The 11990-nt window shown below is 42.6% G+C and overlaps 1 protein-coding gene across 1 annotated transcript in view; it reads left to right on the top strand.

Moving 5' to 3' along the window:
- The window catches only part of TRPM8 (transient receptor potential cation channel subfamily M member 8), a 91221-nt gene that overhangs the window by 17346 nt on the left and 61885 nt on the right, over positions 1-11990 (top strand). The window contains exons 5-8 of the mRNA XM_032771508.2: positions 705-877; positions 2242-2416; positions 5540-5607; positions 10144-10341. Coding sequence (XP_032627399.1) covers positions 705-877; positions 2242-2416; positions 5540-5607; positions 10144-10341 — 614 coding nt within the window. The remainder of the gene's footprint in view (positions 1-704; positions 878-2241; positions 2417-5539; positions 5608-10143; positions 10342-11990) is intronic.

Genomic DNA, 11990 nt, shown 5'->3' with positions numbered 1-11990 from the left:
GCAAACTTTGCCACCTCACTGTTTACTCCTTTCTCCAGATCATTTATGAATAAATTGAATAGAATTGGTCCTAGGACTGACCCTTGTAACCTCTTTTTGAAGTCAGAAGAGTTCAAGCAAGTGAAGAACTTGGTTCAGTGAGTGCAATTGTGATTTTGCTGAATTGAGAGGTGAATATTTCAGTCAGCTGGTATATTAGCCTTCCACCAAATAAAGCTGGTGGAGAAGAAGAAGCTGTGACTAGTCAGCAGAGAGGCAGAGCTTTCTATTAGTGGTTGCCTGTTTAGTCCCTTCAGACAAGTATCGCCTAATGACATGGGAACTGGGTGGAGAGCCATTCTTCTCTTTGCTAAGGATGTCCTTTGTAGCTTTGGGTAAGTCTGCTAACATCTCTTCTTCCTGTATCATATGGGAATTAACATATCGCCTGTGAGGATAAATTAGTGGGCTTAGTGTCTCGAAGGTAAACAACCCCGAGGGCCAAAATCCCCACTGCCTTGCCCTTTTGTGTTGTCACTTGCATCGGTGCACAGTAGTGCCACATCAGTGTCTTGCACCCATGTAACACAGGCCTTCATGACTACACGAGATGTGAGGCAGTGGAGTATTGGGGATGACACATGCACATATCTATAAAGACAAGAACTTTTTGTGCACAGTGGTAGGTCTGTGGCTAAATTTCATTTGGTACCTGTCATCTGCAGGGGCCTGGATTTTCACAGGAGGCACTCACTATGGACTGATGAAATACATTGGAGAGGTGGTGAGAGACAACACCATCAGTAGGAGCTCAGAGGAGAACGTGGTGGCTATCGGCATAGCAGCCTGGGGCATGATTTCCAACCGGGATAGTCTGATCAGAAGCAGCGATACTGAGGTGAGGAACATGTAGTGCTGTCAATGAGGTCATGGGAAGCCAGTGAAAACCCTAGAAAACAGAGTTATATTCTGACCAAATGCAGTCTACTCTCCGTTAAATGCCTCACTGCTCTCCATCCACACCACTATCTGCATGGAGCCTGATGCCATTGGCCTGTGACTGATTTGGATGTGAGGTCCTATTAGAAACTCTTCCTGCTACAGAACTTGTGCTGCGCTGTGTTGTAAAATAGTCAGGGCCTATTAAAGGTAATAGTTAAACAACAAATGAGATATATTGCTCTCACAAATTGTGCATTGGATTTTGAAAAAGATGTGCCACTTAGACTCAGTCAGGTGGATTCACTAAAGGAGAAGGGGGCAATATTGTCTCTCTTGTCCAGCTGAGCTGCACTTCTGCACAGGAACAAGGTGGATGGTCAAAGATGTCTTTATGCACCTTTGTGTTGTCCCATTTCTGGCGCTAGCCATGTGCCTGGGTACACTAGGCTCTCTAACTCATTCGTCCGCTAGCGATCCTAAGAGATTATTCCAGCAGCCACTGGTTGCTGTGGCATAAGAATATAAGATTGTGGCGGTAAAAGGGGGGGCTTGTTATGCACAGTAGAGGCTGAGGGAATGCAAAGAGGCACTCAGTAGTTCTTGGGCTGAACTGTGCAATGTGCCAGAAATTTCTGTAATGCAATGGTATTATTGTATATGTTGGTAAAGGCAGAAATTTCAGCTGAAGAGGAGAAGGAATAAACCAGCATGTCTGATCCTATGTCCGTTCTGCTAGATTTCTTAGAGTACATCAGCAAAATAGTGGACAAAGGAGACAATAAATTGTTTGGGTTTTTTTTGAAAACCCGTTGACAAAAACCCTCACTAAGTAGCATTAAGGAAACAAAGTCTTGGGGTGAGGGGTAAAGGTTGGTCATAAATTAGAAAGTGGTTAAAACGGAGGAGAAATAAATTGTGAATTTTCAACATGGCCTAGCAGGATTCAAAAATCACTAGACATCTATAGAGTAACGAAAACATCCACAGTTCCGTTATATAAAATAAAACTATAGCAGGTGTAGGCCCTGACTGTCCTGGGCACAAGCCCACCACATGGAGGAAGGGAAGAATGCCCTCTGTGGACAGGTTATTCCATAACTGACTTATGCTCTTGCAACTTTCACTGAAGCAGCTGGTGCTGGCCATGGGCTAGATGGACCTTTGCTCTGAACTGGTCTGGAAGTTCTTATGCTGCTAAAAACTGGAAAATAATAGAACAATAGTGATGCCCCTCCCACCGACCTGCTGTGGCCCCATTTCAAGTACTGCATGTACCATGCCCTTCCGAACTCAATGGAAACCCTTTGCTGATGTTTCTAGGGGTACTATTCAGCCCACTACATAATGGATGACCTTAAGAGGGACCCATTGTATTGCCTGGACAATAACCACACCCACTTATTGCTGGTTGATAACGGCACCCATGGACATCCAGCAATAGAGGCTAAGCTACGGACACAGTTAGAAAAATACATTTCGGAACGCGTTATCCCAGGTTGGTGCAGTTCTCTAACTTCAGATCATTGTGCTCAGGTGCTGCAGGGTTAGATGCTACAGAACATACTGTGGGAGGAAACAAGCTTTGCCATGCAATGGATGACAAGCGTTTTGCTCATATGCCTAGTAACAAAGAAGGCTTTCTGATGGTATACTGCCAATGTGACCCATGGTGATTTGTGCGTGTTTCAAGGAGAACATACTTCCCATAGGTACAGATACACAGAGCTTACATACTCATGCAATAATCTGTTTGAGGTTCACCACAGAGTACAATTTACTGAGTAAGGTGAGTTTCAGGTACTATATGGGATAAACATTCCTTTCAGTTCAGGAATCAAAGCGATTTCACTCGCTGTGTCAGAGGAGATCACCTGATAGGCCCAGGTTGTTTTCCATCCTTATACTCTGTTTGTTGGGAATTCATGCCTTTTGACACATGCTGGTGTGTTGGGAGAAGGGTTGCCTGAGGAATGTGGGATATGCCCTTGGGTCACACCTCTGGACTCAACTGGCTGTCTGTTTTAGGCTGACTGTTGCTTCTTGTTTATTATGATGTATATAGTCTATACTGTGTGGTGCTTTGCACAACACATGGCATGGTGGGAACCTGACTAGGGCTCCTAGCCACTATGTTAATATAAATGATAATAACCAATGCTGATTATTAGCCACTACATGAATCATTCTGAAATAAATAAAATCAGTTTTATACATTAGTGTTATTAAGTATATATTCACTGAGGCAATAAAACTGCACAAATTCATTACACGGCTTTAATTTCAATAAATATGTTATCAACTAGTGTTTAACATATGAAACTCCTATTACATTAAACCCTTTAGATGTAATTGTAGGTGCTATATCTTGATTTTCTAATGATTAAATTTACATCCATGTTAATGGTCCATCAGACTAACTTCTCGATTAACTTATTCCTTCAATAATTACTAACGTATAAATCTACCTATCATGATTCTGCATGTGTGCGTGTATATATTTTTGTGTATAGATAATACAAACACAGGATCGCGGTAGATAGATTTAGAAAAAAATCTCGGACTTTGGCATAGGCCTAAACCGTCTGACACTCCCAACTTCCAGTCAGGATTGTAACCTGATCTAACATATGAATGTTTCAGGTAACCCCCACTCTATACCAGAGTAATTCAAAACCTTGAACTCAAGCAGTCCCAAACTTGTGCGTGTGAAAATTGTAGATCTAAATTTACAGCTCAAACTCTACCCATTGTTATAGCACAGATTGTGCCTCTGTGCACAGCCCTGACCAAGGAGTGATCTGACCTGACTTATGAGTAGTGTTGGGCCTCTGAAGTACAAGTCCTCCTCTGCTCCCATTGGGTGCTAGGCAATATACTGCTGCAGTCTTTTATAAGGCAGAGTATGTTCCCCTCCTCACACTGCCATGGCTCCACCCCTTCCTGTCCACCCCCATCTCTTCCTGCTGACATGCTCATGGGGGACATTTTGGATGCTTACCTCCTGCTTTTTCCCCATTCCACGTGGCTGGGGCTGCATTCCAGATGAGCCAAATGCATGTGTTCAGAAGCTGGCTTTGAGCTGTCCTCCCACCTACTCCTGTTGTGCAGGTCCGTTAGTCTCAGCCACAACCTAGAAGGGGCATCCAATCCCCTATGTCACGAGAATGCAGGATCAGGGCCCTGGCAGAAGGACTATTTCTCTTTAAAGTTATTGCACCAGAATTAAATCATAGAGTCATATCATAGAATATCAGGGTTGGAAGGGACCTCAGGAGGTCATCTAGTCCAACCCCCTGCTCAAAGCAGGACCAATCCCCAACCAAATCAGATGCCCAGCAGGTGCATTTCGTCACAGCGCCTTATCCCCTGTAAAATTACGCTCTAAAGGAAGGCCAGCACATTCCTATCCACCTATCCTAGTAACCAATTTCAGTTGCTGTCACCACCCTCCTAGTGAATAAAGTTTTCCTAAATATCCAACCTTAAACCTCCCCCACTCGCAGACTTGAGAGTACCATTTACTCCTGTTCGTCATCAGGGTACCAACTGAACATCTAGGCATCCATCCTCATTTGGGGGAGGAGTCCCCTATTTTCACGGCTAGTGAAATAGCAGTCTGTCATATCCTCCGCGCTCGTATTCGTTTCTCTTCTGCAGACTAATAAGCTCAGTTCCCCTCAGTCATCACTACAAAAGTCACTGTGCTCCAAGCCCCCTAATCTATTTTTGTTGCCCACCGATCGCTGCGACTTCTTGTCGCAATGTCACATCCTTTTTGTAGTGTGGGGCCCAAAACTGGACACAGTACTCCAGATGAGGCCTCACTAATGTCAAATAGAGGGGAATGATCATGTCCATCAATCTGCTGGCAATGCCCCTACTTATACAGACCAAAATGCCGTTAACCTTCTTGGCAACAAGAGCACACTGTTGACTCATATCCAGTTTCTCGTCCACTGTAACCCCTAGGTCCTTTTCTGCAGAACTGCTTCCTAGCCGTTCGGTCCCTAGTCTGTAACAGTTAATGGGATTCTTCCATCCTAAGTGCAGAACTCTGCACTTTTCCTTGTTGAATCTTTCTGAATGTTGGCATGTGATTGGTTTTTTTTTCTTGAACTCCAACTCCTGGAGTCATGTGATTATGGTAGACTCTCTTTCTTTTGTTTTAAATTTACAGCCCTGTTGCTTGCAAGGAGAAACTTGAAGACCTGAATACTAAAGGGTCAGAAATCAGCATGCAAATAACCCCCCCATCCCAAGTCATGTGATGTTTATTTTTTTTAAGCACTGTACGTTGGCAATACTAATTACTTAAGTCTTTAGCCTTGCTTTGTTACTTCTGGGAAGACTGCATGTCAATGTTGATACCTGACACTAGATTAGGCAAAATGGGTTAGTGAGAATAACTAAAGGTCATGTAACAGTGGAGTAGATGACTTTAAAAATAGTTTGGTTAAATCAGCTGAAAGCCAGGAATACGAATATTTGTGTGTAAAATATTATCAAAGCCAAATCCAATAAAACAGTGTATAAGTGGCTATTGTGAAGTATAAAAATCATTCAAATACATTGATACTGCAAAGCAAAACCCTCTCCCTTTTTTTGGGGTATATTTCAGATTCTAATTATGGAGGGAAGATTCCAATTGTGTGTTTCACCCAAGGAGGAGGGAAAGAAACTTTGAAGGTAAGTCTGAAAATAAGCCAGAAAAATTAAGTGTCCTGTGGTGTCTTGTCACAATTTTAACTGTATTCTAGATGAGGCGGGTAGCAAAGTATTAAGGTTGCCTGACACTTTCCATTATGAGACCCTATTTTCAAGTGTGTTTAACTTTTTCCAAATTTGGGCTGAAATTTTCCATGATACATGTCTGCCTCAGGCTGAAATGTTTTAGGAAGTTTCAGCCAACATGGATAAGCTGTTTCTGAGAAAGGTTACAGGACTTTTTTTTTGTGTGTGTGCAATGTTAAAAAACAAAGCAAAACTCTGGTGACCTTTAATTTGAGAATCTGTAGTGCCCCATGCTTTGGAGCAGGGACTTGTGTTAGAGATGTGCCTTTTGCTGTTCCTGTGAATATCCACTGAAATTTGAAAAAATCTCAGTTCACACATTATCAGCAGAGACCAGGGTTTAACATCTAAATTCCCCAAGGATTCTATCTGTACTGGGCATGCTCCGTCTCAATCCTGGTCAGGACTTTCCCTGCAATTGCAGCTCTGGGTTATACCAGTTGTCACAATTCAGGGCAGTTGCTCCTGTATTTCCCCATCATGGTCCACCAAGAGCACCCGGTCTATACCCCTCAGCAGTCACCTCTCTTGGCAGGAGATGCAAGTCTCTCTCCCTCCTGACTGGGTCTTTTTCAGGCTGCACAGTTCCCTGCCTCTGTTGTGATATTCCCAGCAAGCCAGACTGCCTGATCAGCCCAACGTCGGCACTTGGCTTTCTCTCCAGAGCCTATGAACAGCTGTAATGGCCAGCAGTGAACAAGTTGTCACACAGCTCTTTCTAAGAAAACAGGGTTATTCTTAAGGTGATTGCATTACAGAGAAAATGTGTTAAAAACAATAAAAGAACCTACACAGATGTGTTAATAAGCTTAGCAGAGATCTGCCCCACCTCCGACTCCCTCCAGGGATCTGGCAGGAGTCAGTCCTTGAACACCTCACCCAGGAGTTCTTCTGTGGTTACAAGTTCAGCTCAGCACTAGTACCCCTGTAATAGCTTAGTCTTTCCTTTATACAGCTTGGGCTTTGATTTTGAACACAGGAGACTGTGGACCTCTTATTGGGGCATAGCTTCAAAAGACCGGTGATTTGCATAACCGGAGATGGGGAAGTGAATGCAAATTCCCCTTCGAGATTCTCCAGGCAAACTACTTGTCAGATTATCCAAAATCCCATTCTTATCTGACACGCTCAGTACAGTCCTTTGAAGTTCGTCACTCTTCCCAGGTGTAACAGGGTGCTGCGGGGCCCTCTTGGCTCCTGCTCCCGTTGGGCTGATAAAGTCACTTAGAGAACCTGGATTTGGTAACCACTGGCACAGTTTATTTACAGGTTGTGCTGCCACCACCTTTACCATCTGCAGGCAAGAGGGAGGGAGGGGAGAGCTACCTCCCTGCTTCCACTCCCTGCTCCCTCCTGTTTCCTTCTCCTAAGGCTTTTATACAGCCCCAGCCTAATTAGGCAGCAGGGGCTGTATAAAATCTCTGCTTCCCCCCGTTAGGGCCAGATGGTCTAACCAGCTCCAATGCACATCCCTTAACTGGAGCCGGAGTGACAGAGGGCTGGCTCAGTAGTTCCTGCTCAACACCCTGTCATACCAGGGTTCACATCACATCTCCCCCAGCATACGATTCAGCCCACAATAGTACATTACATTTGCATTTAATAAAATGGGCTCCAAAGATATTTAAACTTAACACTATAAGGTTTCCAAGGATATTGGAAGAAATTGCCATATCTGTGTCACCGATGTGTCTCAGAGGCTCACCAAATATAGGGCATTGTGGGTAGTGCTGTGCCAGGAGAGGATACTAAGGTTACAGGTTTGCATGGCAACATCTGGTACAGTATTGTGGCTCATCTGGTGAGTGAGTCATGTGGTGAAATCTGTGCTCAGGGTTCAAAGCCTGCTGGTGACAGGGGGAATTGTTACAGTCATACATAATAGAATTGATTCTGGTGTCTAGAATTGATCCTGGTGTCTTAAAATGTGTGAATCTATAACTTCATGTCTGGAGCTACATGAATGGCATAGGCCATCTATAATGAGCTGGATTGTGTTCCAGGGAAGCTATCTAGGCAGATGAATTGAGTTATTGACACTCTTGTCAGGTCCAACTTTAACCCAAACTTTTCAAGACATGTTAATAAAATCCAGTACAGATAATCAAAGCTGATTACTATTTATCTCATCAGAAGAGGATTAGAAATGATTATCACTCTTGTTGCTGTCAACACATTGAAATAGATGACTTTAATATATAAATGTACCATGCCAATTAAACTTATGTTATACTGATGATCAGAGTCCCATCAAAATCAATATTAAAATTCATCTGTGTAATTTCTTCACCAGTGTTAATTAATCAATTTGTCAATGCCACACACAAATTGAGAAATATCAAAGTGTGTCCCTAGAGTCACTGGTTGAATGATGTTCTAATATGCCTGCATTAAGTATGCTTTACCAAGAGGTATTTGCATCTGGTAGCATTAATTAACATATATTTTTAATTGTTTCAATACACTCTATTTTAATAGTTATGATTATTCTTTGTTTCTAAAACAATATCAATTCATTTAACATCACAAATCAAATATTTTTAAGATCAATTTCAGGTTGCTTTAGGTGCCAAGCTTTAGGCATCCAAGTTAATAATTTTGGCCATGACTCCTTCACTTATGTCCTTATGCATCATACAGAACCGTTATTCAAGCAAACAGAATGAGTTCTACACCGTACTGAGTTTAAGGTTTAATATTCTTAACAAAATGTAAGTAGCCTACTGTAGATATTAATCCTAAACCCAAGTAACTAATGCATACGGCATTCAAACTTAAAATCAGATGGGCAGTTCTTGAAGTGTTTAATAACTTTGAAGAATAACTGGCTCATAATCCAGACAAGGGTCTCTGACAGTCTGACCAATTACTTGTCAGTGACACTGGAATGTTCAGATGTTCATGTCTCAGTTGTTACAGCTCATGGCTGGACTGATCATCTCCAGAAGCAAATAAAACTTTGTTATAGTCCAAGGAGGCATAGCAATAGTTTCCAAGCTGCTGACTTCTCCTGCTAAAACAGACCCCAAATGAACAGTCATGCTTGATAGGTCTTACTCATGTCAGCAATTGGCAGAATCTGAGAGAGGGCTGTACGCTAGGCTTGTGTGTTTCTTTTCTGATCATTGGCTTCAGTTTAAGCAGAAGAGAAGTGGAAATCTTTCAGGCTCCTTCCTTATCTTAACATTCACTATGCCCCACACAGGAAAAGATCCTTTGTCCAACTGGCATCGAAAATACGCTGCTCATGTCATATATGCACTGTACAATTGGAAGGCATACTATTTGCTTGTGTTTGACTGTTCAAGAGTAATTTCTGTTCAATAAATCTGCCTTTTCCCACAAGTATTTTCAGATCATTGGTGGATATTCTCTTGGCGCTGTGGTCACGTGCCTTTATTTCTCCTGTCTCATTAACATTCATTAAAAATAGGGTTCCACTGGATAAACTTTTGTAGCTAATGGCAAACTAAATAAAGCCACCTGCTGAGTATTAATTGATAGACCTATATATGCTCTTTACGACATAGGGCTGACCCAAAGTCTGTAGCGTCCTCATTCTAATGTCTGGTTAGATAAAAGGGTAATTTTTCTAACTTGACTGAGCAACTAACTGAGTAAAGCTGGTCTGTGATATTTAACAAAAATCATTAGATGCGATGTGTGCAATTAATAAAAATGCAGTCTTAATAATATAACCTGATATCTACAGTAATCCTGTGTGGATGTAAGGGTCTAGTTCCCACACCTTCAGCAAATAGACCAGAGCCTGCTACACTACTGGTTCTTCACTTGAACAAGAGTGATACCCGTAAAGCCGGCAAGGAGAACTTTCATGTCATTTCTCTGGAGGCAACGTTGTCCGATTTTGGGAATTCCTTCTCCATTGCACAATTTCCTCCTACTTTTCCTGTTCTCTTTACTTACTCTGACATTTGCCCTGCTTTGATTTTTGTCCCTGAGCCCCCATACAACTCTCCATAGCCCTCTGTTTTTACTGAATTAGAGCAGGGGTTCTCAAACTGGGGGTCGGGACCTCTCAGGGTGTTGCGAGGTTATTACATGGGGGTTATGAGCTGTCAGCCTCCACCCCAAACTGCTTTGCATCCAGCATTTATAATGGTGTTAAATATATTTAAAAAGTGCTTTTAATTTATAAGGGGGGGTCATACTCAGAGGCTTGCTATGTGAAAGGGGTCACCAGTACAAAAGTTTGGGAACCACTGAATTAGAGGCCATTGTAAAGAACTGGCATTGTAATGTCCCTTGCTGGTAATAGTGAAAATATTGACTGGAGCTGGGGGATTCTGCAGTGCCTGCACACAAACCATACCAAAAATTGTTCACTTGGTTACTGAACAGTAGACTTCAAATAGTCTGAACCTGTATTAATCACTGTTATCTCTGTCCCTTTCTGTTGTGTTTTCCTAGGCTATTAATGTTGCTATCAAGAGTAAAATTCCCTGCATAGTAGTGGAGGGCTCAGGTCAGATTGCTGATGTAATAGCGAGCTTAGTGGAGGCAGAAGGCACTCTAGCCTCTTCATCTGTCAAGGAGAGGCTGCTCCGATACCTGCCTCGCACTGTTTCGAGACTCACGGAAGAGGAGACTGAAAGCTGGATCAGATGGGTAGGTGTATGCTACCGTAGTGTTGATGAGTCAGAAAGGAGAGGGGTGTGACGTTGCACTCCATATGCTTTATGGACATTTGCTTATGAATATGGTATAACTGGAATATGCTTTATGCAAAAGGTCTCTTGTAAGGTATCACAACAAAGGTTATAAACTACTGAATAAGTTCCTCCTATTTGCATGCATGTATCATTCTTGTATCTGAAGCTAGAAATATGAAGTATAACTCTGAGGTCCTATTGGAATTATGCAAAGTGTGGGCCATTAATGGTGGCTTAGAATCTTGATGGCTTCCATTGACTAGGACAATTGGTTGTAAATGGTTTATTTACTTGCAAGCCTTCCTGTGTATGTGTGGGCCAACCCAGGAAGAATGGAGACTAGGGGGTCTTACAGTGACATGTGCCTATGTCACCTGATAAGGAAATCCATCTTAAATTGGGTACTTTTCCATTTGAAAGTAGAGGCGGGGATCTGGAGAGACAAAAGATTCCAACCTTGTGCCAAAGCTATAAAAGGGGGTGGAGCAGGACAAACAGGGCTGCCAGTCATGAGAGAACCCCTGCTTACCACCTGAGATGTCTGCTGGAACTAACAAGGATTGTACCAGGGGAAAGGATTGGGCCCAGACTAGGAAGGAGTCTAGTCTGTGAACGAATCTTATTGGAACATCTTTGAGGGTGAGATTACCTGTAGTCAGTTTCTTAATGTATTATTTTGCTTTGTGATTTACTTTGTTCTGGCTGTTATTGAAACCACTTAGATCCTACTTTTTATACTTGATAAAATCACTTTTGTTTATTAATAAACCCAGAGTAAGTGATTAATACCTGGGGGAGCAAACAGCTATGCGTATCTCTCTATCAGTGATACAGAGGGCGAACAATTTACGAATTTACATTGTATAAGCTTTATACAGAGTAAAATGGATTTATTTGGGGTTCAGGCTCCCAGAAAGGGTGAACACTGGGAAAGTCTCTGTTAACTGAGAAGCCCCTGGGCTGAGTGAATCTCAGTTTCAGTGAACTGCAGAGAGGCGTGGCCCAACCTCTGGGTCTGTGCTGGAGCTGACTGGAGTGTCTAACTCATCAAGACAGGAGTGAAGGGGCGCCTGTTCTGGCAGGAGAGTTGTTCTCCATGGTATCCCAGCTCATCGACTGACAGTCTTGAGGGGAGTGTCTGTGACCGAACTTGTCACAAGGGGGATCAGCTGGGAAAGGGCTACAGTTAATTACCAAAGTATTTAAAACATTTAAAGAGCTTTCCTATAATAAATATGAAAACACTTTCTCTCTCGGAACACATTTAGCTTGTGCAACTCCTTGCCACAAGATACGTTTGAGGCCAAGAGCATAGTAGGATTTTAAAAAGATGGGATGTTTACCTGGATAACAAGAACCCCAGGGGTTACTATAATGAGGATTAAAATGTAAAATACAAGGTGCTTAAAGAATCATAGAATATCAGGGCTGGAAGAGACCTCAGGAGGTTCTCTAGTCCAATCCCCTGCTCAAAGCAGGACCAATCCCCAACTAAATCATCCCAGCCAGGGCTTTGTCAAACCTGACCTCTAAGGAAGGAGATTCCACCACCTCCCTAGGTAACCCATTCCAGTGCGTCACCACTCTCCTAGTGAAATAATTTTT

This window comes from Chelonoidis abingdonii, chromosome 10 (assembly GCF_003597395.2).
Source record: "Chelonoidis abingdonii isolate Lonesome George chromosome 10, CheloAbing_2.0, whole genome shotgun sequence".
NCBI classification, from domain to species: domain Eukaryota; kingdom Metazoa; phylum Chordata; order Testudines; family Testudinidae; genus Chelonoidis; species Chelonoidis abingdonii.
Note: the sequence above shows the minus strand (reverse complement) of the source record. Positions and strands in the feature narration are given on the sequence as shown.